At 58.1% G+C, this 27,548-nt stretch overlaps 3 protein-coding genes across 11 annotated transcripts in view; 2 read left to right on the top strand and 1 right to left on the bottom strand.

Moving 5' to 3' along the window:
- The window catches only part of a1cf (apobec1 complementation factor), an 11,283-nt gene extending 9,369 nt beyond the window's left edge, over positions 1 to 1,914 (top strand). For 2 of the 3 annotated variants that reach the window (XM_068304798.1, XM_068304797.1), the window contains exons 12-13: positions 116 to 279; positions 612 to 1,914. In XM_068304798.1, the coding sequence (XP_068160899.1) occupies positions 116 to 279; positions 612 to 754 (307 nt within the window). In that variant the 3' untranslated portion in view covers positions 755 to 1,914. Of the gene's footprint in view, positions 1 to 115; positions 290 to 611 lie in introns of all 3 variants that reach the window. The other variant, XM_068304799.1, reaches the window with a different exon arrangement.
- A 290-nt stretch (positions 1,915 to 2,204) lies between these two features.
- Positions 2,205 to 10,325, bottom strand: LOC137588049 (SUN domain-containing protein 2-like). 6 transcript variants are annotated; one of them, XM_068304794.1, is made up of 18 exons: positions 9,265 to 9,404; positions 8,475 to 8,898; positions 8,103 to 8,393; positions 7,701 to 7,760; positions 7,295 to 7,423; positions 7,090 to 7,188; positions 5,420 to 5,495; positions 5,002 to 5,054; positions 4,758 to 4,906; positions 4,497 to 4,673; positions 4,338 to 4,402; positions 4,130 to 4,265; positions 3,785 to 4,045; positions 3,624 to 3,708; positions 3,443 to 3,558; positions 2,714 to 2,881; positions 2,561 to 2,653; positions 2,205 to 2,484 (listed from the first exon to the last, which is right to left on the bottom strand). In XM_068304794.1, the coding sequence occupies exons 2-18, from the start codon at positions 8,824 to 8,826 to the stop codon at positions 2,335 to 2,337; spliced, it is 2,460 nt and encodes an 819-aa protein (XP_068160895.1). In that variant the 5' UTR covers positions 8,827 to 8,898; positions 9,265 to 9,404; the 3' UTR covers positions 2,205 to 2,334. The 6 variants fall into 6 exon arrangements, with proteins under 6 accessions (XP_068160895.1, XP_068160892.1, XP_068160893.1 ...); XM_068304791.1 differs by having other exon boundaries at positions 2,561 to 2,881; XM_068304792.1 differs by having other exon boundaries at positions 2,236 to 2,653.
- On the top strand, positions 10,095 to 26,857 carry heatr1 (HEAT repeat containing 1). 2 transcript variants are annotated; one of them, XM_068304788.1, is made up of 43 exons: positions 10,095 to 10,387; positions 10,460 to 10,676; positions 10,748 to 10,889; positions 11,560 to 11,661; positions 11,872 to 12,006; positions 12,075 to 12,286; positions 12,371 to 12,625; positions 12,776 to 12,877; positions 12,956 to 13,073; positions 14,865 to 14,972; positions 15,132 to 15,230; positions 15,307 to 15,425; positions 15,493 to 15,689; positions 15,798 to 15,919; positions 16,047 to 16,244; positions 16,320 to 16,485; positions 16,571 to 16,722; positions 16,794 to 16,986; positions 17,334 to 17,506; positions 17,599 to 17,733; positions 17,808 to 18,050; positions 18,121 to 18,249; positions 18,342 to 18,445; positions 18,526 to 18,678; positions 18,799 to 18,917; positions 18,996 to 19,117; positions 19,185 to 19,313; positions 19,392 to 19,601; positions 20,447 to 20,570; positions 20,719 to 20,870; positions 21,022 to 21,074; positions 21,160 to 21,283; positions 21,606 to 21,746; positions 21,816 to 22,102; positions 22,186 to 22,336; positions 22,430 to 22,597; positions 22,685 to 22,819; positions 22,894 to 22,998; positions 23,068 to 23,239; positions 23,736 to 23,884; positions 23,974 to 24,132; positions 26,319 to 26,427; positions 26,508 to 26,857. In XM_068304788.1, exons 1-43 carry the CDS (start codon positions 10,246 to 10,248, stop codon positions 26,594 to 26,596), a joined length of 6,414 nt encoding a protein of 2,137 aa, XP_068160889.1. In that variant the 5' UTR covers positions 10,095 to 10,245; the 3' UTR covers positions 26,597 to 26,857. The 2 variants fall into 2 exon arrangements, with proteins under 2 accessions (XP_068160889.1, XP_068160888.1); XM_068304787.1 differs by having other exon boundaries at positions 22,430 to 22,618.
- The last annotated feature ends 691 nt before the right edge of the window (positions 26,858 to 27,548 follow it).

Raw genomic sequence — 27,548 nt, 5'->3', positions numbered from 1 at the left:
GACTCACTCTAGACTCACTCTGGACTCACTCTAGACTCACTCTGGACTCACTCTAGACTCACTCTAGACTCACTCTAGACTCACTCTAGACTCACTCTGGACCCTCTCTCCACAGACACCCCTTCACCCCCACCAAGCTGTGTGCTGCGGTGGAGGAGGCTAAGGTTCACGCTGCTGAGCACACCCTGCAGACGCTGGGCCTGCAGACAGAGGGCGCTGACGCCAGCTGCGCCGCTGCCGGCTGCGCCGCTGCCCCGGTGGCCTCGGTGGCCTTCCCAGGTATGTGAAGGTCCGTACCCAGAAAACAGAACCCTTCAGTCCACAGACCTTAACCCCCCAGGAGGAGGTCACAAATAAGGCTGAGGCGCCGTCAGGAGATCGATGGCGTGGACAGACCAGGTCACGCCTCGGGGGGGGTCACCTATTTCTCTGTTACTTCCTGGTTGAGGCACGCCAGCCAAAGCAGAGTCTAGAAGTGTGCTCTGATTGGTTGACCTGAGACTGTTCTGATTGGCTGACGCTCCACAGCACCTGAGGGTTGAGGACCTGATGATGTCATGATGATGTCATGGCGAGCGGCGGTGTGTCATCGGGCGTTTCTGTGTCCTCAGGTTACGCGCTGGCGAGCCCGCCGGCGGCGCAGCTGAAGCAGGCGGTGTCTCTGGGGCAGGACCTGACAGCCTACACCACGTACGAGGGCTACCCCGCCTTCGCCGTGGCGACGCGCCACACCGACGGATATGGTGTTTTCTAGAGGGTTCCTGCCGACGCCTTCGCTCTGAGCTGCTGCTTCTGGTCCACCAGCGCTCTGATTGGCTGATATTAGTGCCAAGGGAAATGGAGCTGCAGCAGAACAGGGTGAACGCTGGGAGCCCGACCGCGGTGGGCGTTGACCGGCGAGCACAGGACACGCCCCTCTGTCGCTACTTCCTGTGCTTTAATTGTGTGCCTTCCTTCTGTAACTCTTTGTGATTGGCCTGTGATTGGCTGTTGGGACGACTGTTTCACCTGTTTGTTTGTTTGTTTGTTTGTTTGTTTGTTTCCAATATTCACACCTGTATCAGCGGAGCAGGTTCAGTTCGGCTGCTCTTTATCCAGTACCACGGACCCGACAGAACCCAACAGACCCCATGGAACCAGACCGTTTGCTGGTCTGTGCTAACATTAGCTTAAGCCTAGGTTCCGGCTGGTTCGTTTCACTGGGTTAGCACTAGTGGCGCTGAGCTAGCCGCTGAGCTAGCCGCTGAGCTAACGACCTCCTTGTTATTTGGCATATCTCTTTAGATGTAAATCAGCGACGGCTGACCACGCCCACTTTTTTCCTTTGGCGTTTTTTTAGAGACGATCAGCTGATCACACCCACTCACTGCAGCATGTGTTGCCATAGCAACCAGTGATGAGGCTCCTGTCCTGCACGCCTCCAGGGGTTTCACGTTCACCTAACCTTTCAGTGCAAGTTTTCCTGTTGTACCTGTAGTCTGACGTGAACCGACACGACCCCGGGTCACGGCCAAGGGTCACGAGCCAGGGTCAGGACTTGGGATCACGACCCAGGGTCAGGGACGTTCTGCTGCTTCTTCCCCACCTTGTTTCAGTATTCTACATTCAGCGGGGATCATTCACGCCATCTGACTGGCGCAGCGATCCCCCCGTCCCACCGGTCTGGGGGCGACCTTACGACACCCGAGCCGTGAACACCCCGGGCGACGCTACGACACCCGGGTGGAGACAGTATTAAAGTGTGAAGTTATTTTTGTACCAGGAAGAGGAAGTCCTCACGCCTGTTTTTCATTCTGTAATTAACCTGGAAACATGACCCAATGAATTGTGGGTAATCTAAAGGGTTTCGTACACGGAAAGGAAATTGTTGTGATTAATAATCTGCCCCCCCCGAATAAAGAAACTAAACGTGAACCCCCGGTTACCAGCATCTCCCTGGCTTCATCCCACCTGAGCAGGTGAGTCACTTCCTGTTAGAACTCCTCCCCTTCCTGTTACTGTTTCCACAACACACACTTTGGTTTGGGATGCTACTGATGCTAGCTAGCGTCACAGCACTGGTGAATGTTCACTGGTTTTTAGCATCAAGAGTGTTAGCTGCAGCACTACTGGATGGCAGCTAGGCTAAGCTAGGCTAAGCTAGCTGACAAGGAACGTCAGGAAATAGAAAAATAAAAAAATCACAAAAATAAAAATTCACTATTTTATTAAGTCAGCAGAAAAAACAAACAATTATTCAAACAGGAAATGCTTCAGACAGACAGGAAGTGGTAGCTGCTGCTAGCTGTTAGCTGCTGTTAGACATGGTGAGGTATGAAAGCGTCTCCCCTGGGGTCACTGGTCCTGGGGGGTCACTGGCCCTGGGGGGTCACTGGTCCAGGGGGTGCCATGGACCCTGAAGCGGTACATGCAGGTGAACTCGGGGTGACCCCAGTTGGAGGTCACCTGGACCTCGACGACCTGGAAGGGGCGGGGCCATTGCTCCTGTGGGACAGGAAGAGCAGGGTGTGGTCACCGTGGCAACAGCGGCCCTGTGGACGGAGAGGGGGGGGGTACTCACGGTGACTAAGAACGTCTGCAGAGCCTCCCCCCCCTGGTCGTAGCGGTAGGAGCCCAGCAGTTTCCTCTGCCCCCCCCCCTCGTCCTCCAGGCCCTGGAACACACACCTGTTAGCGGGGCCGTCACCGTGGCAACGGGGAGACAGGGCACTTACATAGACGCTGAAGTCGCGGGGGGCGCTGAGCAGCGCCCCCCCGGGGGCCAGCGCTCTGGGGAGGTGCTCCAGGGTCACGGCGCTGGGGGAGACCCTCATGGACAGCCGGATCACCAGGAGGCCCCGGGACCCCCGGAATGCCCAGCAGTTCCCCGGGTGGACGTCAGGCTGGGGGGGGCACAGGTGTGTGTGTGTGTATGTCAGGGTGGGGGGGGCACAGGTGTCTGTGTGTACGTCAGGCTGGGGGGGGCACAGGTGTGTGTGTGTATGTCAGGGTGGGGGGGCACAGGTGTGTGTGTGTGTACGTCAGGCCGGGGGGGCACAGGTGTGTGTGTGTATGTCAGGGTGGGGGGGGCACAGGTGTGTGTGTGTACACGTCAGGCTGGGGGGGGCACAGGTGTGTGTGTGTATGTCAGGGTGGGGGGGGCACAGGTGTGTGTGTACGTCAGGCTGGGGGGGGCACGTGTGTGTGTGTGTATACGTCAGGCTGGGGGGGGCACGTGTGTGTGTGTGTATGTCAGGGTGGGGGGGGCACAGGTGTGTGTGTGTGTGTCAGGGTGGGGGGGCACAGGTGTGTGTGTGCACGTCAGGCTGGGGGGGCAAAGGTGTGTGTGTGTACGTCAGATTGGGGGGGGCACAGGTGTGTGTGTGTGTACGTCAGGCTGGGGGGGGCACAGGTGTGTGTGTGTACGTCAGGCTGGGGGGGCCACAGGTGTGTGTGTGGGGTACCTGGATCACAGCGCGGGGCGACTGGGAGTAGAACCAGAGGGGGACCCCAAATAGGCTCAGCAGCGCCGCCCTGCTGGGGTAGGAGGGCGAGCAGCGCTCCGTCAGCACGCTGCCCCCTGCAGGAGGCGGGACACGTCAGCCCGTGATGTCACGGCTCACGAGGCAGCTGATTGGTCCTCACCTGCTGACTCCAGGGCGTAGTCGGGCCGTCCGGTCCGGTCCTCAGAGAAGCGGCGCAGGGCGTCCCTCACCTGCAGCGCCACCTCCTGGACACAGGGGCCGTCAGGCACCTTCAGGCACCAATCACACGGGAGCAGCCCCGGGCCAGCCCCACCCCCTCACCTCGTGGGTCACGCCCCCGGCTGCGCGCCGGTCTTCGTCGCCGCAGTGATGCTCCGTCACCAGGCTGATGTTCTGCAGGAGGCGGAGCTCCAGGGAAGCCAGCTCCGCCTGCAGCTCTGCCCTGCTGACGTATCGCCGTGACAACCACTGGAGGAGGGGCTCCAGGGCGTCTCCGGGGGGCCCGCCCCCCACTGTCAGCTGGTTCCCGTAGATCAGGGTCCTGACTTCCTCCTGGACCCGAGAGGACACCTCCTCCGACACCTGAGGGCGAGACGCCGTCGTCACGCCGACAGGTCGCCACGGCAACCACACATCACACCCACAGGAAGTGGACGACGGCCCCACCTTCTGCCAGAGGCCGTCCAGCCGCCGGCACGCCTTCCGACACAAAGACACGCCCTCCACGTCCCGCCTCACTTCCTCCAGAGCCGCCGCCAACCGGGCGACCTCCGCCAGCAAGGCATCATGGGAGACGGAGTCCCTGCAGGAGAACAGTCGGTGGTGAGGGGGCGTTCCCGGGGGGGCGGGGGGGCACGAGGAGGGTGAAGGGTACCCGACTGCAGCGTGATGCCAGCCTGAGGGGGCGTCGGCTAGAGGGGCGTCGGCTGGAGGGGCTTCCTGCGTCACAGAGGAGCAGAGAACACCGGGCTTCAGCCTCTGGGGGCGGGGCTCCAGCCTGTGGGGGCTGGGCCTGTCACAGGTGTGGTCTCACCTGGTCCTCGGGTCGGGTCGGGTCCAGCAGGCGGACCCGGGCGTGGAGCCGGGCGTACAGCGCCACCAGCTGGCGGTGCCTCTGCTCCGACCGCTGGCCCCCCGCCTCCACCCGCTGCCACAGCGCCGTCAGGCTCTGCTCCGCCCTCAGCAGGGGTGCCACCCCGCCTGGCGCCGCCTGTGGAGAAACCTGAGGGTCATAAGGGGGGCAGGTCCAGAGCCGGGGGAGGGCCCAGCGCTGGGGGAAGACCAGGGTCAGTACCTCCGCTCCAGGAGGAGGCTCGCTGGAGCCCCGCCCCTCCTCCACAGCGGCCTGTGCCGATTGGTTGCCGGGGGACAGGTAGTTGTAGACAGAGGCCAGACCGGTGGTGGTGACGGCCTGTAGAGCTGCTGGGGCCAGCTGCCACGGGCCTTGGGGGGCGGAGCCAAAAGAGACAGGTGAGTGAGTGACCCTAAAGACACCCCTTACAACACCCCACCCCACTCAACAGGGGGCGTGGACTTACTGAGGAGTAGGAGGAGCAGAGGGAGGAGCAACAGGAGACGCCTGACAGGAAGCCTGAAGACACAGAGACAGGTCAGCGCACACACACACACACACACACTCACTCACACACACACACACACACACACACACACACTCACTCACACACACACACACACACTCACTCACACACACACACACTCACACACACACACACACACTCACACACACACACACACACACTCACACACACACACACACACACACACACACTCACTCACACACACACTCACTCACACACACACACACTCACACACACACACACACACACTCACACACACACACACACACACACACACACTCACACTCACACACACTCACTCACACTCACACACTCACACACACACTCACACACACACACACATCAGAACAGGACATACCGCGCCGCGGCGTCTCCGGGGGTCATGTGACACCATCGCCTGTTGAGCCATCTGCACATGTCAGCTGACCTCTGACCTGAACACACAGTGCAGACAGCTGCTCTTGTTAACGGCTAATGCTACACAGGATAGCTGCTCGTGCTAACGGCTATTGCTACACAAACGATAGCGTCAACCTGATGACATCATGAGTGTGGGACACTCTAAATAACCAGTTAGGCGCCATAATGATGTCACCAGATGACACATAGGGAGGAGGGGCCACATCAGAGAGGAGGAGGGGCCACATCAGAGAGGAGGAGGGGCCACATCAGAGAGGAGGAGGGGCCACATCAGAGTGGAGGAGGGGCCACATGAGAGAGGGCAGGGCTCGACATCACGACCAGTCTACTCGTGTATTTGCCCCAATGTTTATCAGTGACTATTAAACACATCTGGGAGCAGCGGTGCAACTTGGGAAAAAATCTGGAGCGCCTTTTTTTCCTCTTCTCTCGCTCTTTCTCTCTCTCCATAAACCAGGGGTCACCAAATGGTGGACCGTGGTCCGGATCCGGACCGCGTTCTGGTTCTGTCCGGACCCGTGACCACTCCATGATAAATTCACCAGAGTAGATTTTCTTGGTACATTTTTACTTGCAGTTCACAGCTACAGACGGGGGGCGCTGCTGCTCCAGTTAATACGGTAATAGGGCCACTCAGTTCAGCCAATCAGATCGTTTGTCTACCTGCTCTGTCAGCGTACCAGGAAGTGAGACAGCTCTCTACCGCTGTGGGTCTACCTACAGGAGCACAGAAGAAGGGGGACAGCAGAGCTCCAAACAAAGGAGGTGAACGAGGAAAACCTCTGGTTAACAGTGAGTGGACCCAATGTATGTTTATTCCTCCGTCAGGCGGTTCAGACCACCTGACCTCACGTGTTCAGACCACCTGACCTCACGTGTTCAGACCACCTGACCTCACGTGGTCTGAACACCTGACCTCACGTGGTCTGAACACCTGACCTCACGTGGTCTGAACACCTGGCGTGAATTAATTAATGACATGAAGCTCCACTACGGAACAAAGCTCAGAGCTTTTTAGCAGAATTATCTCCTGAAGTCTGAGCTGAGGGCAAAACGACCCAGAAAAATGTAAACGGATGTTCACTAACGGCGTGGGGGAGTTTGGGGCAACAGAAACATCTTTTAGTGATGTTTGAAACACAAAACCATCCAATAATAACCAGAAGGTTTCGGTCCAGGGACCGGGCTGGGCTGTGGCTGTGGAGGGTTCCCCCTCCAACCCTCTGCTTGATGCGGACACGTGTGGACCTGCTGGAGAATGTGGGCCACAGTCAGAGCAGGACCGCGGTCCAGGAACCAATGAGAACGCAGCTGCAGCTGCTGTCCTGGGCGGGGGGGGGCAGAGGAACGGCCTTTCTGTTGGGGGGGTGCTCCTGAAGTCTTTGCTGGTTCTACTAACTTCTACATTTGGGGGCACCAGTGCTACCAAGACAAAAACGTTAATTTCAAGCCCTGAGACAGGGGGAGGGGCCACATCAGAGAGGAGGAGGGGCCACATCAGAGAGGAGGAGGGGCCACATCAGAGAGGAGGAGGGGCCACATCAGAGAGGAGGAGGGACAGAGGAAGGGCTGAGGGAGGATCAGCCAATCAGGACGGAGGGTGTTGACCTGCGGTGCGTGTGCCTGTCCACAGGGCCGCCGCCGTGCTCCTGGTGGGGGGCCACAAGGCCGCTGCCCCCCTGACACTCAACCTGAGGACGCCGCCAGCTGCAGGGAAAAGGGGCGGAGTCATCAGTAACACCATCAACAGGTCGGTCACACCGTGGGCCTTGATCTCCCAGCATGCCGCTGGGACCTGATGGCGCGAGGTCACCTGTCCACAAAGCGGCGCTCCACAGCAGATCGCCAGACGCCAACCAGGACCACGGCGAGGTGGTGGGCGGGGCCAGGCCGCGGGGCTTCCGACGGACGCCAATGGGCTGCGCCAGGGGGGCGGAGTCAGCTGAGAGATTACACACTAAGGTCAACGTCACATGATCCTCTGCTTGCAGCTCATTGGCTGCTGGAAACCCTCTGAAGTCTGACGTGTGTGTGTGTCATTGTGTGAATGTGTGTGTGTCATTGTGTGTCTGTGTGTGTGTCTGTGTCATTGTGGGTCTGTGTGTGTGTCATTGTGTGTCTGTGTCATTATGTGTGTGTGTGTGTGTCTGTGTGTGAATGTGTGTGTGTCATTGTGTGAATGTGTGTGTGTGTGTGTGTGTGTGTGTGTGTGTACTCACCCCCAGACCCCCGGGGGTCCCTCTGACTCGTCTTCATCTCTCTGCTCTGACTGCTTGAAGCTGCGACAGACAGGAAACTCATCAGCGCCCAGAGCCCTGCCCCCACCCCCCAACCGTTTGCATGTTGTCATGGCAACAGTCAAAACGACTTGCAGCTTGTTTGTTTGGAGGAGAGAACAGATGTATGTGGACCAATCACAGCCCTTCATTCACAGACCCCCCCACCCCCTAAACACCTGCAGGACCCGACTGCATTCAGGCCTGGGGGGCCGTGGAGGGCTCTGCTAATGGATCTGTTAGCGGTTCTGCTAATGGATCTGTTAGCGGTTCTGCTAATGGATCTGTTAGCGGTTCTGTTAGCAGGTCTGCTAATGGTTGTGCTGGACATGCCCACCCCGTCACCTGGGCGGGGCTTGCGGTTGTGGTCCCTGCAGTAGATGGTGGACGGTTCCAGATAGCCCCGCCCTCTCACGCAAGAGGCGGGGCAGCAGGGGGACGCTTCAGGTCCGGGGTGGGGGTACACCGTCCTGCTGAGCGTCTGGACCGGGGGGCCCCCACCGTCTGAGCCAATCAGGTCGCTGTCTTGGAGGGTGGAGCTCTCTGCCACAGACCGGGGGGCGAGGCCACGCCCACCAGGCGACGGCAGTTCCATGAGCGGCGCCAGCGTCCGACCGTCAGGGTCCTGGTCCAGACCTGCAACACCAGCAGGAAACGGTCACTGCACTTCCTGCTCCCCACCAAAATAAGAGTCACATGACCCCAGGCCCATCGTACCCCAGAAGGCCCCCACCAGCGTGCTCTGCTGCACGCACGAATCGTCCAGCAGCAGCGAAGACAGCAGGGAGGTGTCGGACGCCTCGCTGGGGGGCCCCCCACAGGTAGCGCCGGGGGGCCCCCCACGGGCGGCGCCAGCGAGCAGCGACTCGGAGCAGGACGAGGACAGCTTCAGGGACCTGGGACAGCAGAGCCACAGCCAATCAGCAGGTCCGTGGGGAGGAGCAGGGCACCTGGCCACACCCACCTGGCACTCCTCCAGCTGGCCCCTCCCACGCTGAATGAGGCGCTGCTGCGAGGGGGGGGGGCGGTCCAGCGGCCCCTCCTGGAGACCCAGACTGTGTCGGGACATGGAGCCAAGCCCCACCCGATTGGCCGCTCTGTCTCAGGGGAGGAGCCCACGGAGGAGGAGGAGTCACAGGAGCTGAGGAGCACATCACAACCGTCATCAGCCCGCCCCCCTACTGCCGTCCACTCCCCTACGGCCCCGCCCACTGAACGTTCACACAGCAACCTGGAAAATCAATAACAGCTGATCGATCAGAGTCCAGAGGACCCCCCCCGACCGGGTCAGGACACCTGTGACTCGTCCGACGGTTCGTTTCGGGACGAGTGTGTCGTCATCCATAGACTCGCTGCCCAGCCAACCAGCGTTCAGCGCGGTCCGATGACGTCACACACGAGCCATTCACCGCGGGATGGGCGTAACCCCGCGAAAAACGAACTGTTCGAACAAACTTTTGCTTTCGCTCAGAAATACACCGGAAACTGACGCCGAGCCACCACTCACCGTCAGCTGACGTCACCACCAGACGGCAGGAGAGACTTCCGGCTGCTGTCCGGTCGCTACGGACGAGGAACGTCGGTTTACTGCGGTTTCCGGTTGAAAAACGTCCCGGACGATCAGGTCTTCTTCGTGAAGAGATGCGTCGCTGCCCCCGGGACCGGACCGCCGTGGACACCCGCCTCGTGGAGCCGAACCGCTCCGACTGGACGCAGCGGGGATTTATCGCCCCCTGGCGGCGGAGCGGAGGAGGCGTTCACTTCCGCTGCCAAAGATGTCCCGCTGAGGGTGAGAGCCCCCCCCGCTCCTGATGTCGTTTTACCGACGTCACGTCAACGAAGCCGCGCCTCCAGTCACGCGCTTACACACACGAGCCACAAGTGTCTCCAAAGCAACGGTCACGTGTTGGAGAAAGTTGTTGTGTCAGTGACGTCAGACTCGACTTGAAAGTGCCCCGCCCAGCGAAGGACGGAAGCGGAAGTAGGAGCAGATTACCATCCGAAGCGGCAGAGCTTTGACACGGAAGTACAACCCTTGGAGGTCGCGTGAGCCAACCGTCTACACACGTGTCTCACAGCGTGTGTGGAAACCGGCGCGAGCTGCTGTTTGTTGTTTAGTTGTTTTTATTGTTGTCACGTGTTCCTGTGGGTGTTTATCAACACGCGCTCCGTTTGATTCCCCACACAGCATCAGGAGCTAACCAGCCTGTTAGCATCAGGAGCTAACCAGCCTGTTAGCATCAGGAGCTAACCACCGCGGTGTGTGTGTGTGTGTGTATATCGGTGTGTGTGTGTATATCGGTGTGTGCGTGTGTGTCGGTCTGTGTGTATCGGTGTGTGTGTGTGTGTGTATCGGTGTGTGTGTGTGTGTCGGTGTGTGTGTGTGTATCGGTGTGTGTGTGTGTGTGTGTGTCGGTGTGTGCGGTGCCTGGTACCGGGTGACCTTGTTTTCGGGTGACGTTGTTTTCGGGTGAGGATCGCGTGTGTTATGACGTCACTGGCGCAGCAGCTCCAGCGGCTCGCGCTGCCCCAGAGCGCCCCGGGGCCCGCGGGCCGCCGGGAGGCCGCCTCGCTGCTCTTCGAGCCCCGGGACGCCGCCGCGATGGACCGGAGCTCCTTCTTCGCCCTGGGTGAGAACCGAGTCTCGCAGCGTTGCATTGTGGGTAGAGCGTGCAGGTCACGTGTGTTCCCCCCCCCCCAAGGCTGCACGGGGCTGGAGGAGCTGCTGGGCATCGAGCCCGCCTTCCGGGAGTTCCAGGACTCCCTGTTCAGCGGCGCGGCGGAGGCGCTGGAGCGCAGCGTGCAGCCCCGGGAGCTGAACGCCCGGCTGGACGCGGGCATCCGGCTGTTCCTCGCCCGCCTCTGCCCCTACTTCCTCCTGCGGCCGGCGCACAAGTGTGTGGAGTGGCTGGTCCACCGGTGAGGAGCCGCGCCCTGTGACGTCACGCGCCCGAACGATGACGTCACTCACGTCCCTTGTTGCCTTGCAGCTTCCACGTGCACCGGTACAACGCTGACAGCCTGCTGGCGTGTGCGCTGCCCTACCACCACACACACCTGTTCACCAGGGTCCTGCAGCTGCTGCCCCTCCGGGACCCGTCTAACCGCTGGAGCTGGATGAGTGGGCTGCAGGTGTGTGAGCCGCACACACACAGATATACACACACACACACACAGATATACACACACACAGATATACACACACACAGATATAAACACACACACACAGATATAAACACACACACACACACACACAGATATACACACACACACACAGATATACACACACACACACACACACAGATATAAACACACACAGATATACACACACACACAGATATAAACACACACACACAGATATAAACACACACACACACACAGATATACACACACACACAGATACACACACACACAGATATAAACACACACACACAGATATAAACACACACACACACACAGATATAAACACACACACACACACACAGATATACACACACACACACACACACACAGATATACACACACACAGATATAAATACACACACGCAGATACACACATACACAGATATACACACACACACAGATATAAACACACACACACACACACACACACAGATATAAACACACACACACACACACACACACAGATATACACACACACAGATATAAACACACACACACACACACACAGATATAAACACACACACACACACAGATATACACACACACAGATACACACACACACAGATATAAACACACACACACACACACACTCTCGCGGTGACCCTGTGTGTCCCCTCAGAAAGTGGGCGTGTCCCTGTCCAGGGGGGCGTTGGTTTCTCGCTGCTCCTCTGACCTCGGCTTCATGGAGTTCATCTGCACCCTGGTCACCACCGCCGTCCAGGTACCGCTACCGCTAACGCCACTGGGGGGGCTTCAGTCACATGACCAGCTGCTACGTGCAATTAGCTGCTAACTGCTAGTAGCTCCGTTTGGCCGAACCTAGCTGTGGGAATCATGTGACTGATGCCCCGCCCCCTCACCGGCCACGCCCTGCCTCCTCCTGTGTTGTTGTTACGGGACTGCCCCTGTGCTCTGACTCCTCCCCCTGCAGGCGTACTCGGGACACGGGGGCCAATCCCAGCTCAGGGTGGTCTTCTCCTTCTACGCCTCCACCGTGGTGTCGGCGCTGGAGGCGGACCGCCTGACTGAGGGCGTGGTCTCCACGCTGCTGCCGTACGTCCAGCAGGTGAGCTCCGCCCACCCGTTGTTGCCCCGCCGCCTGCAGTAGCCTCACCCATGACCGTGTCGTCCTAGGGCCTGAAGGCGCCGCTGGCTGACTACAAAGCCGCCTCCTACATGATCGTGTGCCAGCTGGCGGTGAGGGCGGGCCTAGAGGACGGGCTGGTGGACGCCCTCGCCGTCCACGTCGGCCGCTCCCTCCAGCAGGAGCCTGTGTTGTCCCGGGAGGGCGTGGCCTGCCTCATCGTACTGCTGCAGAACCAGAAGGAGGGCGCCGTCGGGGACCGGTAGGCTATGGCACGGCTCCGCCCCCTGGCGCAGCTCCACCCCCTGGCTGTGCGGGTCGTGACCTCCCTCTCCCCCGTCCGCAGGGCGTTCGGCCGCCTGCTGTCCGTGCCGTCGCTGGCGTCCTCGATCCAGGCGCTGTCGGCGAGCCACGACGTAGCTCCTCTGCTGCGCTACCTGCTGCCCCGGCTGGTCGGGGGCGTGGTCTCCTGCCGCTCAGGTGAGGGCGTGTCTCCTGCCGGACGCCCTGGCCCCTCGGGCGGGACGGGTCCGCTGGCGCTGCTGACCTCCATCCTGCAGGACGTGCCTCTGACCGGACAACTGGACCAGACGGTGGCCCGGTAAGCACCTGTTCTAAGCTCCGCCCACTGATTATGGAGACACAGGCAACAGGAAGTGACATCACAGTCCTTTGCGGGGCCTGTGAGCTCTGCTCGGGTGCGTTGGTGTGATGATGTCACCGTCAGGAGACTGCTGTGCTCCGCCCACAGGTTGCTGCTGGAGGCCTACCTGAGTCAGACCCGCCTCCCTCCAGAGGACGGCTCCGCCCTAGACCAGCGCCTGCTGCCATTGGTCCGCCTGCTCGAGTCCAGGTGAGTGATGACTGCCGTGGAAACGCCGTACCTGAGACCAGGTGGCGTTAGCGTGAGCGCTGTTTGCCCCGCCCCCAGGTACTGTGGCGCTCTGGATGGCGTTCTCGCGGGTCATGTGATCGACGTCAGCGACGAGGAGCAGAAACGTCTCTTCCATCGCTTCCTGTCCCTGACCGTCAGCAGCGGCAAGTTCCAGGTAGCGTCAGTGCCGTTAGCGTTAGCGCCGCGCATCCTGCGTGTAGCGTGTGTGTGTGTGTGTAAATCAGTGGAACAGCGTCTCAACAGAAGCAGTCCCCTGTGAACACGTGTTGTCAGGACCAGACGTTTCCCAGGTGGAGTCAGAGCTGATCAAATTTAAAAAATGGTTTGATTGAAATAAGTTGTCTTTAAATGAGAAAAAGACCAAATTCATGATTTGTGCCGACAGCAGGTCAAGCTCAGAGGTCAAACTGAGTTGGAACGGGATTGAAATTGAAAGGGTTTCTGAAACAAGGTTTCTGGGAGTGATGGTAGATCATCACATCTCCTAGAATCCACACATACAGGATATCAGGACTAAATGATCAGAGACACTTGGTGTGTCGTATAGAACTACACACATATTGAATTAGAAATGTCTGCACATATTGTATTCGTCCCTGGTGCTTCCATATCTTCCCTACTGCTGTGAGATCTGGGGAAACACATGTAAAACATGTTTAGATCCTCTGATTGAATTACAAAAAAGGTCAATAAGACTAATTACTGTATTGGCCCGAACATAAGACGCCCCTGATTATAAGACGACGCCCTCTTTTTCAAGACTCAAGTCTGAAAAAAGACTTTTTGAACACCAAATTTAATTTTTATAAAGAAAATATTTACAGTACATCTGAAATGATTATAAGAATATATTCAAGAGAAAAAGCATGTTATTGTGCCTCAATCAAATCATGCAAAAACTGTATCACATCTTAATATCTGAACATTTAAACACGTAAAGTCCAATCACATTGGTAAATGAACGGCTTCTGGTTTCTGAAATGTAAATAAACCAATCTACTGATAAAACAACAAAATTTCAGTAACTGCATTAACCATCAGTGAAGTCTAACGCTAACTGTCGTCTTGAAACAAATCTGAATAAGGAAAAACATTACATCATAACTTCTCAGCGGTTAACCTGTCCGATCTCCTACCCACTTTTCTCCAGATTGTCGCTACGTTTCTCCGTTTCTCTATCTCTTCTCTTACTTTCTTGTTTTCTTTCCACTATTTTTATTTTTCTTCTTGGTGACTGGGGTTCGCTTTGGCCTGGGGGGTTAAGTTCAGCATTCACTTTAAAGATATCTGGCGCCATCTAGCGTTGTGAATGGGTATAATGTCTAGACCCCGAATGTAAGACGACCCCCACTTTTTCAGTCTCATTTCAATGCAAAAAACACCGTTTTCTTTTCGGGCTAATATGATAATAAAGTAGGGTTTCATGATCATGCTAATCAAAACTATTGAAATTTATTGATATTGTAAAGTTAAATATGTTAAAAATTGTATTTCGAATTGTAAATAAGGACATTCCTTTAACCTTTCAATCCTTTTATAAACTAAGAAAAAGCACATATAACCTCTGAGGTCTATTACGATCAGAGTCTGTTAAAGCAAGAACAAACGTCAGGCGGAGACGTGTCTGAACTCGGAGTGAAGATGAATTTAAGTTGATAAAATTCTGTTTAATTCAAGAAAAACATTAAGTATGACTTAAATGATGGTTATAAATGTTTGTAAATATGCTGAGGTGAAGTCAATGGATAGTGATCAATAATTCAGTTTCTGAGAATGTGTTAAAAACCAAAAGAATGTGATGTTGTTGTGATTTAGTTGTGTTAACCGGGGGGGGGGCTTCAGCCCAGTCCTGTTTTTGTTATTATCAGTACAAATGAACTATGTTCTGTTTTAAATGTGAATAACCAGAATAACCCAAATAAATGTCGTTCGTTCGTTCGTTCAGATGCTGGGGGAGTCGGACGCGTCTCTGCTGCTCAGCCTGACACACCCCCGGGCGTGGGTCCGGGCGTCGGCCCTGCAGCACCTGAGGAGCCTCCTCACTTGCTCACAGGTACGTCACTTCCTGTCCACCCCGTTAGCTGCTAACGGTTAGCATAAGGAAGCGCCACGAGCTGACGGCGTGACGTCGCTCGTGGACCCACCCCCTCGCAGGAGGCGTGGTTTGATGTCACCCCTGGAGGACCAATCAGCTTTCTCCTCCTGTCCTCAGCCGCACAGCCTGGACGATGCCTTCCTGAGGGACGCCGTGTCGCAGCGGCTAAAAGACGACGCCCCCCAGGTGGTGGCCGCCTGCCTGCAGGTGCTGGAGGTCAGTGAAGGGCCCCGGAGTGGGGGGGCAGTGGGGCCTTCAGACGGGGCCCCTGTGACCTGTGCTCTGGTTGCAGGTGCTGCTGGGCGTGGTGGACCCCGAAGACACCGTCTCCTCACTGCTGACGCTGCTGCAGCGGGCGGAGCCGTCGGGGGCGGAGCCGTCGGGGGCGGAGCCGTCGGGGGCCCAGTCCTGGTGCGTCTGCTGATGCTCTCTCCTGATTGGTGGTGGCGTCGGCGTGTTCTCACTGCGTGTTCCACAGGCTCGCGGTGCAGATGGAGGCGGTGCGTTTACTGTCCGACCCCCGGCTGGGAAATGGGGACGCCCACCTGGAGCGGAGGATCGGCTGGAGGCTCCTCCCCCTTCTGGTGGTCAGCTCACCCCTCGCCCCGCTGGCCCGCAGCGTCGCCCGGTCGCCCGCCGTCAGCAGACACCCGCTCACCTCCGGCTGGGCCTCAGGTGAGTTGCCGGACCGCCCCCTTCAGCCCAACGGGTCACAGCTCCGCCCCCTGCTGGAGTGGCGGGGGGCGGAGCCGGGCGTGTCTGAGTCCGTCTCTCTCCTCACAGAGCTGGACGAGCTGATGGGGAGGAGCTCGGAGCCGGACTTCCTGGGCGTGGCCAACCAGCGTCTGGTCTCCACGCTGACCCGGAACCTGACCTCCATGGAGCCCCTCCCCCAGCGGGACGCCGTGAGTCTGACCCCGAGCCCGAAGTGAACTCTGACCTTAACCTGAACTGTAGAGAGGCATTCTCTTGTCATGTGACTTCCTGTTCATCCTGTCACTTCCTGCTGATCATGTGACTTCCTGTCGCCAGCTAGAGCAGCTGGCGCTGGCGGTGGAGTGTCTCCCGGGCTCCGGGTCCAGGTCCAGGACCTCCTTCCTGGTTCTGACCCGGACTCTGCTGCTGGTTCTGGGGCGTCTGGGCGACACCCAGCACCTGCTGACCGCCCAGCGGGCGTACCTGCTGCTGGAGCCCGCCCTGCTGCGGGTCGTCAGCGAGGACCACGCCCCGGTGAGGCCACACCCCCCACGACCCCCCCACTGCACCAGAACCCGTGGAGAACACGTGATCACACCTGTGTTTCAGGACGCAGCCGGGCACCGCACCGTCCCAGCATCCTTCAGTGACGCCCTCACCCTCTACCTGAGCAGGTGTGAGGCTGGCAGCTCAGACCTCGCCTTCGGCTCCGCCCTCCTGGTCCTGCTGAGGGACTTCATCACGGCCCTCAGGTGTGACCACGCCTCCTTCAAAGGTAAGGCCCAGCGTGCGTTCTCCAGGGAACAGGAGGGTGTGGTCCTGCTGGTGGGCGTGGCTCTCTCAGTGGGCGTGTCTTCCAGGGGCGGTGTGGTGGGACCCGGACAGGCTGGACACCACCACCTGCTGCTACCTGAGCCTCACCTGCCGTCTCTTCGGCGTTCTGGTCAGTGGCGCCGGCGGTGGGGGCGCAGCCTCCGCCGGCTTCAGGGACCTGATGAAGCTGCTGATCCAGGTATGAGGTCACTTCCTGCTGGGAGGCGGGCCCTGCTGATGACATCACTGATGTGTGGCGTCCCCCTCCAGGTGCACCTGCCGGAGCCGCTCACGCTCTTCCGCTTCCTGTGTGTTCTGTGGGGACACACCAGTAACCATGGCGACCAGCTGGATGTCAGGGGCGGAGCCGTCCTTCAGACTCAGGCACTGTACGTGGGCGGAGCCCTGCTCAGTGTCCAATCAGAGGCTACGCTCCAGACGCTGGCCGCTGCCAACTACCCAGGTGTGTGTGTGTTTGTTACGGTGTGTGTGTGTGTGTGTTTTTGTTAGGGTGTGTGTGTGTTTGTTATGGTGTGTGTGTGTGTGTGTGTGTTTTTGTTAGGGTGTGTGTGTGTTTGTTACGGTGTGTGTGTGTGTGTGTTTTTGTTAGGGTGTGTGTGTGTTTGTTATGGTGTGTGTGTGTGTATGTGTTTGTTGGGGTGTGTGTGTGTGTTTTTGTTAGGGTGTGTGTGTGTTTGTTACGGTGTGTGTGTGTGTGTGTGTGTGTTAGGGTGTGTGTGTGTTAGGGTGTGTGTGTCTTTGCGTGTGTGTGTGTGTGGGTGTGTGTCTGACTGCTGTCCCCCCCCCCAGTGTTCCTGTCTCTGCTCTGCTGCCTCTCCTCTCCGGTGGGGGGGGTCCGTGGGGCGGCGCTGGGTTGCCTTCAGAGCCTATCAGCAGCCAGCTCGTCTCCCTTCCAGCCAATCACAGAGCAGCTTTTGAGGAGCAGGGAGGAGCTGCTGGCCGACCCCTCATACCTGAGCCAGGTGAGGTCGGGTGGGGCTTGGAGCTGGGGTGGTGGGGGAGGCTGCATGAAGTCATGTGACTGTTCAGTTTCTGAGATCATGAACTGTTGTAGGTTGTGGGCGTGGTCCACGGGGACGCGTCGCGGCGCCGGGCGGTGCAGCAGCTGCTCCAGGGGGCGGGGTCCACTTCCTGTCCATCCTCCATCGCCGCCGTCCTGCTGCAGGCGCTGACCCGGGTCACTGGCCAGGTGAGCGCCGGTGCCGCCCCTCGCCATCCAGGCGAGTGCAACCCCGCCCTCACGCCACCCCCATGTCCCCCCAGGATGTCCTGTCCGCCCTGCTGCCCCTCCTGACCCGCCTCCTGGAGCAGAGCGGTCCGGACACGCCCCCCCTGCTGCCGGCCGACGCCCGCCTCCTGCAGCTGGTGCTGACCAAGTACGACGAGGCCTCGGCCCCCCTGCTGGGCCGCGACCCCCGCAGCCTGGACCTGCTGGTCCGAGCCCTGAACACGCCCACCGGGCCACACGGCCACACCCCCAGCTGCCAGCTGGCGGCTCTGGAGCGGGTGGGTTGCCACGGTAACCAGGAAGTGATTACAGGGTCGAAGGTCAGTGGGTTAAACTTTTCCTCTACAGATCACGCGGGGGTTCTTCTCGGCGCTGGGGGAGGGGCCTCAGCAGCGCCTGCTGGGGGTTCTGTTCGACCTTCTGCTGGACTGCAGGAGCCCCCAGGTGTCGGGGGCCGTCAGCAGCGTCTTCAAGGAGGTGAGTGGGCGTGACCGGGCAATGATGCTCCCCCCTTCACGGCCCGTGTGACAGGTGGGGCTCCGCCCCTAACCGTCTGTCCCATCCCACAGATCGCAGTCGACGCCCAGCTGGTAGCCAATGAGCTGGCTCCGCTCCAGAAGGTCGGGGCGGGTTCGACGGTGCAGCAGAGCCGCCGCAGCAGGACCGCCCCCAGGTGAGGTCACGTGACCAGAAGGCGGGCAGCCGCCACCTGCTCGTCATCATGGGACGTAATGCATCTTTGTTCTGGAGCAGGGGGCCCGACGGCGTCGACGGGGGGCCCCAGGGGGGGCCCCAGGTGGGGGTGTCCTGGCAGAGGGTCACCCTCATCCTGGAGCTCCTGCAGCACAAGAAGAAGCTGAGGCGGAGCCACCTGCTGGTCCCCGCCCTGTTCTCCCTGCTCGCCAGGTGACCCCGCCCAGAAACAACACACACACACACACAGCTGTATGGTGTAGCGCTGCAGCCCCGCCCCCGTTGGGCAGTCGTGGTTGATGGGGGGGTTAATGCCAGGTGATGTGTCCTCAGGAGCCTGGAAGCTGGTCGCCATGACGACGTGAACATGGAGTACACCAAGCAGCTGCTGCTGGGGGGTCTGCTGCACGTGTGCTACAAGCTGGGGGCCGAGGGGGGGCCCACGGCTGTAGGTAGGTCTCCTCCGCCCCCCCCTCACCTCCGCCCCCCGCCCCCCTCACCTCTGCCCCCCTCACCTCTGCCCCCCCCAGGCGTGCTGCAGGAGGACGTGTTCAGCGTGGAGCTGGTGGTCCAGGTGGTCCGTTCGTCCTGCGTTCCTCAAACGCACCACCAGGCCCTGCTGCTGCTGGGTGCCGCTGCCGCCATCTTCCCGGTGAGTCTCAGCCCACAGGGAGGGGCCGGTGGCGCCGCCCCTCTGACCGCTGGTGTCCCCCCCACAGGAAAAGGTCCTCCACAACATCATGCCCATCTTCACCTTCATGGGGGGCAGCGTGCTGCGTCTAGACGACGCCTACAGCTTCAGGGTCATCCACAGGACCGTCCAGACCGTCGTTCCCGCCCTCATCCAGGTGACGCCGGTCTCCGCCCCTTTAGTTCCCGCTGTGGTGCGGCCAGAAGACACGCCCGCTGACCTGTGACCTCCGCAGGCGCAGCGGCACTCGGCCCAGCTCCGCCCCGTGGGCGTCAGGATTCTTCACGTGTTCGCGGACGCGCTGCCTCACGTCCCCGCCCACCGCCGGCTGCCCATCCTCACGCAGCTGCTGACCACGCTGGGCCCCGCCCACTTCCTGTGGGTCCTGATGCTGCTCCTGTTCAAGCTCCACGCCACGCGGGGTGCTGGCGCCGCCACCGGGAAGGTAGGACGTCCTGAGGTCAGCAGGAAACAGGAAATTACGCTTCACCCTTCCTGCTCATGTGACTCCTGAGCAAAGCTAACGCTAACAGCTAACGGCGCTGGCCGTCTGCTGATGGCGTGTTCCTGATGTGCTTCAGCCGTGTTTCTGACTTGTTTCTGAAGTGTTTCATCCATGCTTCAACTGTTACTGACGTGTTCCAGCTGCGTTCCAGACATGTTTCAGACGTGTTCCAGACGTGTTTCAGCCGTGTTCCAGCCGTGTGCCAGACGTGTTCCAGACGTGTTTCAGCCGTGTTTCAGCCGTGTTCCAGATGTGTTTCAACCGTGTTCAAGACGTGTTTCAGCCGTGTTCCAGACGTGTTCCAGCCGCGTTCCAGACGTGTTTCAGACGTGTTCCAGACATGTTTCAGACGTGTTCCAGCGAGTTCCAGACGTGTTCCAGACGTGTTTCAGCCGTGTTCCAGACATGTTTCAGCCGTGTTCCAGACGTGTTCCAGACGTGTTCCAGACGTGTTCCAGACGAGTTCCAGACGTGTTTCAGCCGTGTTCCAGACGTGTTTCAGCCGTGTTCCAGACGTGTTTCAGCCGTGTTCCAGACGTGTTTCAGCCGTGTTCCAGACGTGTTTCAGCCGTGTTCCAGACGTGTTTCAGCCGTGTTCCAGACGTGTTTCACCCGTGTTCCAGACGTGTTTCACCTGTGTTCCAGATGTGTTTCAGACGTGTTCCAGACGCGTTTCAGACGTGTTCCAGCCGCGTTCAAGACGTGTTCCAGACATGTTTCAGACGTGTTCCAGACATGTTTCAGACGTGTTCCAGACGTGTTTCTGACATGTTTCTGTGCCACAGGACGTGGATGGGGGCGTGGACTTCTGGATCTCGGTCTGCTGTCAGTTCGGCGTCAGCGACCAAGTCTCCGCCCTCATCAGCATCCTCCACTTCCTGCTGCGGCTGCCTGACGACAAAGACGACGGTGAGCCTCCATGGCCACGCCCACCGTGGGGCCACGCCTGCTGCCGGGTGCAAGCGTGACAGTGAAGGCCCCGCGGTGCGTGGGCTCACCACGCGGTGTCTGACATGTATGTCCTGACGTGGTTTCCTCTGATGTCTCCGCCCCCCAGAGGCGGAGATACCAGAAGCCCAGAAGAAAGACGAGGAGGCGGAGCTTATCTTCAGTGTCGACGCCCACAGCAGTAAGGAGTTGCGCCACTTCAAGTTCCTGAGCGTCTCATTCATGGCTCAGCTGCTCGGCTCCACCCACTTCATTGCCAAGGTGGGTCACATGTCCAAACCAGGAACGACACCTGTGAGTCCTGACGGGTGACCCTAACCCCCTCCCCAGGGTCACCCATTGGGTGGGGTCACTGTGGTCCTGCTTGTCCGGTAGTGACGACGACCATATATGGTGTTTGGACACATTACAGGTGGCGGACGCTGATGATGTCATCGACGAGTCGCTGCAGCAGCTGCTTCAGAGGTACTGCAGGGCCCCAGGGTGGGGCGGGGCCTGTGACTGGGCGTGAACAGGCGTACATGGGAGTGACCTGGTGTGTGTGTTGCAGGCTGCTGGAGGCGGGGCTGCGCTACACCCTCAGTGTGGCGCGCGGCGCCGAGCAGAACGCCGACCGACCCGGGGGTCGCTACTGGAGGGGACTGATCGGCAGGGCCTACGACGCCCTGGACAAGGTGGGTGGCCCCGCCCCCTGACCGGCCCGTCTGCCACTGCTAGCGTTAGCTCATGCTGACACCTTCACCACACATCCTAGCTCTAGAGAAGACGTAGCATCAGGCGCTAACGTTAGCACCTGTATAGCATCAGGCGCTAACGTTAGCGCCTGTATAGCATCAAGCGCTAACGTTAGCGCCTGTATAGCATCAAGCGCTAATGTTTGCGCCTGTATAGCATCAGGCGCTAACGTTAGCGCCTGTAGGGGACAGACGCTACAGGTGTTAGCTGTCAGCCAATCAGAGGCCGGCACCGCCCCACTGACTGCCTGTGTGTCTCCAGCTGAACGCGCTGCTGCCCCCGGACTCCTTCCTGGCGGTGGTGAGGGGGCTGCTGGGCAACGAGCTGCCGGCGGTGAGGAGGCGGGGCCTGGAGCTGCTGAACAGCCGGCTGCAGCGGGGGACGGCGTGGGACGAGGGTCAGGTGAACGGTCCGGTCTGGATCCACTGCGCCGCCGCGTCACGGCGCCCGTTAACCCGCTCTCTGCCGCAGGTCGCCGCGCTGCTCCAGCTCACCGCCCACCTCCAGAGGATTGTGAGTAAGAGCGGTGCACAGGAGGCGGAGCCCGCCATCACCCGGCAGACGGCGCTCTACAGCTTGAAGCTGATCTGCCGCCGTGTCGGCGCCACCCACCAGGAGGCGCTGCTGCCCGTGCTGCAGCAGGTGGTACAGATTGTCACGGCAACGCAGGAAGACAGGAACGTGGTGGGCGGAGCCCTGCTCTGCATCGCCGAGGTGGTCGGCACGCTGAGGGCCCTCGCCATCCCGCAGTTACCACGGTGAGGAGAGGGGGCGGAGTCCTGGACTCCTCCCCCAGCAACATCCTGGCGTCTGGCCAGTCTGACGCGTGCGCCCCCTGTAGGTTGATGCCGGCGGTGCTGCGGGCGCTGGCCGACAGGAAGCAGCCGCCGCCCAATGATGTCCACCTGCTGAGCGCCGTCGCCGCCCTCCAGCGCGTCGCCGACACACTGCCAAACTTCATCAGCCCCTACCTGCAGGACGCCACCCTCCAGGTGGGTGGGTGGGTCCCGGGTGGGCGGGTCCCTGCCCCCTCTCTGCTGACACGTTGGCTTTAGCTGGCCCGCTAACGCTTCCCGCCCCTGCAGGTGTGTCGTCTGACTCAGCTGGTAGAGCCCGCCCCCTCGTCCTCCGTCGGCGTCCAGCTGGCGGCGCGTCTCGCCGCCGTCAGGTCCACACTGGCCTCCAGGGTCCCGCCCCGCGTCCTCCTGCCCGCCGTCAGCAGCTGCTACCGCCACCTGGTGGCCCAGCAGCAGGTGGGCGTGGCCCAGCAGCAGGTGGGCGTTGCCCCGGAGGGCCCGGTCCGTTCTCATTCCCCTGCGGTAACACGGCACTTCCTGCAGGGCCAGCTGGGGGCGCTGATGAGCCTCCTGGAGGAACACATCGGCCACATGGGCGGGGAGCAGCTGGGCGTCCACCAATCAGAGCTGACCTCCTTCTTCCTGGTGGCGCTGGACTTCCGTGCGGAACACTGTCAGGTGGGTGTGGCGCTCCTCCAGGTGGTGTCTGATCACAAGCCTCAGGTCCAATCAGCTGTCTGCGCTGCGTTCAGGGCGATCTGGAGACGGCGGCGGCGACTGAAGGCCGTGTGATCGACTGTCTGGTAGCCATGGTGATGAAGCTGTCGGAGGTGACGTTCAGGCCCCTGTTCTTCAAGGTGAGGTCGGCAGCAGCGGGTGAGCGGCGGGGGCGGTTCCGGGCGTGACCGGTTGTGGTTTGTGTGCAGCTTCTGGACTGGAGCCAATCAGGCGGCGGCGAGCGTCAGCTGACCTTCTACCACCTGACCGACAGCATCGCCGGCCGCCTCAAGGGGCTCTTCGTCCTGTTCGCAGGAAACCTGGTGAAGCCCATGGCCGACCTGCTGCGGCGGAGCAGCGGGGGCGGGAAGGACGAGAACGGTGAGACGGGCCAGATGGACTGGGTCATGTGATCGATCCAGTTTACACCTGGTGGATTGACGTGCTAGATGCTCCTGACGGGGGTTCTAGATGCTCCTGACGGGGGTTCTAGATGCTCCTGACGGGGGTTCTAGATGCTCCTGACGGGGGTTCTAGATGCTCCTGACGGGGGTTCTAGATGCTCCTGACGGGGGTTCTAGATGCTCCTGACGGGGGTTCTAGATGCTCCTGACGGGGGTTCTAGATGCTCCTGACGGGGGTTCTAGATGCTCCTGACGGGGGTTCTAGATGCTCCTGACGGGGGTTCTAGATGCTCCTGACGGGGGTTCTAGATGCTCCTGACGGGGGTTCTAGATGCTCCTGACGGGGGTTCTAGATGCTCCTGACGGGGGTTCTAGATGCTCCTGACGGGGGTTCTACATGTTCCTGACGAGGTTCTAGATGTTCTTGATGGGGGTTCTAGATGTTGCTGACGGGGTTTTCTGGGTTCTTGCAGACCTTCTGTTCTCGGGTCCTCCTGACCTGAAGGTGTCGCTGCTGCTCAGGTTCCTTCTGGACTGCCTCCAGAAGATCTTCCTCTACGACACCCAGAGGTTCCTGAGCCCGAAGCGAGCCGACGCCCTGATGGGGCCCCTGGTGCAGCAGGTGGGGTCAGGTGGGACAGTCATGTGACCCTGAGTGGTCGGCTGAAGTTGACTCTGTGTGTGTGTGTGTGTGTGTGTGTGTGTGCGCAGCTGGAAAACCTTCGGGGGGGGGAGCAGGAGTACCAACAGAGGGTCACCCAGTACCTCCTGCCCTGTCTGGGGCAGTTTGCTGTCGCGCTGGCTGACGATGCCCAGTGGAGGGCGCTCAACACCCAAGTGCTGCTGAGGACCCGCCACACACACCCCAAGGTAGGACACACACACCTATACACACACACACCTATACACACACACCTATACACACACACACCTATACACACACACACCTATACACACACACACCTATACACACACACCTATACACACACACACCTATACACACACACCTATACACACACACACCTATACACACACACACCTATACACACACACCTATATACACACACACCTATACACACACACCTATACACACACACCTATACACACACACCTATACACACACACACCTATACACACCTATACACACACACACACACACCTATACACACACACACACACACACACCTATACACACACACACCTATACACACACACACCTATACACACACACACCTATACACACACACCTATACACACACACACCTATACACACACACACCTATACACACACACACCTATACACACACACCTATACACACACACCTATACACACCTATACACATACACACACACACACACACACCTATACACACACACACCTATACACACACACACACACACCTATACACACACACACACACACCTATACACACACACACACACACCTATACACACACACACACACACCTATACACACACACACACACACACCTATACACACACACACACACACACCTATACACACACACACACCTATACACACACACACACCTATACACACACACACACACACACCTATACACACACACACCTGTACACACACACACCTGTACACACACACACACACACACCTGTACACACACACACACACACACCTGTACACACACACACACACACACCTGTACACACACACACACACACCTGTACACACACACACACACACCTGTACACACACACACACACACCTGTACACACACACACACCTGTACACACACACACTCCTGTACACACACACACACACCTGTACACACACACACACCTGTACACACACACACACACACACACACCTGTACACACACACACACACACACACCTGTACACACACACACACACACACACCTGTACACACACACACACACCTGTACACACACACACACACACACACACACACACACCTGTACACACACAAACACACACACACCTGTACACACACACACACACCTGTACACACACACACACACACACACCTGTACACACACACACACACACACCTGTACACACACACACACACACACCTGTACACACACACACCTGTACACACACACACCTATACACACACACACCTATACACACACACACCTATACACACACACACCTATACACACACACCTATACACACACACACACACCTATACACACACACACACACACCTATACACACACACACCTATACACACACACACACACACCTATACACACACACACCTATACACACACACACACACACCTATACACACACACCTACACACACACCTGTACACACACACACACCTGTACACACACACACACACACCTGTACACACACACACACCTACACGCACACACACACACACACCTGTACACACACACACACACACACACACCTGTACACACACACACACCTATACATACACACACACGCACACCTGTACACACACCTATACACACACACACACACACACACACCTATACACACACACACACACCTATACACACACACGCACACCTATACACACACACACACACCTATACACACACACACACCTATACACACACACACACCTATACACACACACACACACCTATACACACACACACACACCTATACACACACACACCTACACACACACACACCTGTACACACACACACACACACACACACCTGTACACACACACACACACACACACACCTATACACACACACACACACACACACCTGTACACACACACACACACACACACCTGTACACACACACACACACACACACCTGTACACACACACACACACACACACCTGTACACACACACACACACACACACCTGTACACACACACACACACACACACACACCTGTACACACACACGCACACCTGTACACACACACACACACACACACCTATACACACACACACACCTGTACACACACACACACACCCCGGTGGGTCATGTTGACCCACCGGGGTGGGGGCCTGACCTGACCTGGTCCCGGTGGGCGTGGCTAACTCCTCCCCCCTCAGGTGCGGCTCTCCTCCCTGCTGGTGCTGATGGAGCTGGTGTCCCGCCTGAAGGAGAACTACGTGGTTCTGCTGCCGGAGACCCTCCCCTTCCTGTCCGAGTTGATGGAGGGTGAGGACCCCCCCTCCACCCCCAGCTCCACCGACTGTGTGTGTGTGTGTGTGTGTGTAACGCTTTGCTGTGTGTTCCAGATGAGTGTGAGGAGGTGGAGCATCAGGTCCATCAGGTGATTCAGGAGATGGAAAAGATCCTGGGAGAACCTCTGCAGAGTTACTTCTGACACACACACACACACACACACACACACACACACACACACACACACACACACACACGGGACTTGAACACACGGCTGAGGATCACCTGCAGTTTGGAAACATGCTAAACACATGAGTCACATGATCGTGTGTCACGTGACCACGGCAGGAGTGTGTATGATGGACTGGAGCACACTGTTGTGTGTGTGTGTGTGTGTGTGTGTCAAACACACACGTTTGTTCTGTCAACTCCCTGTGAGCAATAAAGTTTACTGTTTGAACCATCATTGGGTGTGTGTGTGTGTGTGTGTGTATAAGTGAGTGTGTGTGTGTGTGTGTGTATATAAGTGAGTGTGTGTGTGTGTGTGTGTGTATATAAGTGAGTGTGTGTGTGTATATAAGTGAGTGTGTGTGTGTGTATATAAGTGAGTGTGTGTGTGTGTGTATAAGTGAGTGTGTGTGTGTGTGTGTATAAGTGAGTGTGTGTGTGTGTGTGTATAAGTGAGTGTGTGTGTGTGTATATAAGTGAGTGTGTGTGTGTGTATATATAAGTGAGTGTGTGTGTGTGTATATAAGTGAGTGTGTGTGTGTGTATATAAGTGAGTGTGTGTGTGTGTGTATATAAGTGAGTGTGTGTGTGTGTGTATATAAGTGAGTGTGTGTGTGTGTGTATATAAGTGAGTGTGTGTGTGTGTGTGTGTGTATATAAGTGAGTGTGTGTGTGTGTGTATATAAGTGTGTGTGTGTGTGTATATAAGTGAGTGTGTGTGTGTGTGTGTATATAAGTGAGTGTGTGTGTGTGTGTATATAAGTGAGTGTGTGTGTGTGTGTATATAAGTGAGTGTGTGTGTGTGTGTGTATATAAGTGAGTGTGTGTGTGTGTGTGTATATAAGTGAGTGTGTGTGTATATAAGTGAGTGTGTGTGTGTGTGTATATAAGTGAGTGTGTGTGTGTGTGTGTATATAAGTGAGTGT

This window comes from Antennarius striatus, chromosome 21 (assembly GCF_040054535.1).
Source record: "Antennarius striatus isolate MH-2024 chromosome 21, ASM4005453v1, whole genome shotgun sequence".
In the NCBI taxonomy this organism is placed as follows: domain Eukaryota; kingdom Metazoa; phylum Chordata; class Actinopteri; order Lophiiformes; family Antennariidae; genus Antennarius; species Antennarius striatus.
Note: the sequence above shows the minus strand (reverse complement) of the source record. Positions and strands in the feature narration are given on the sequence as shown.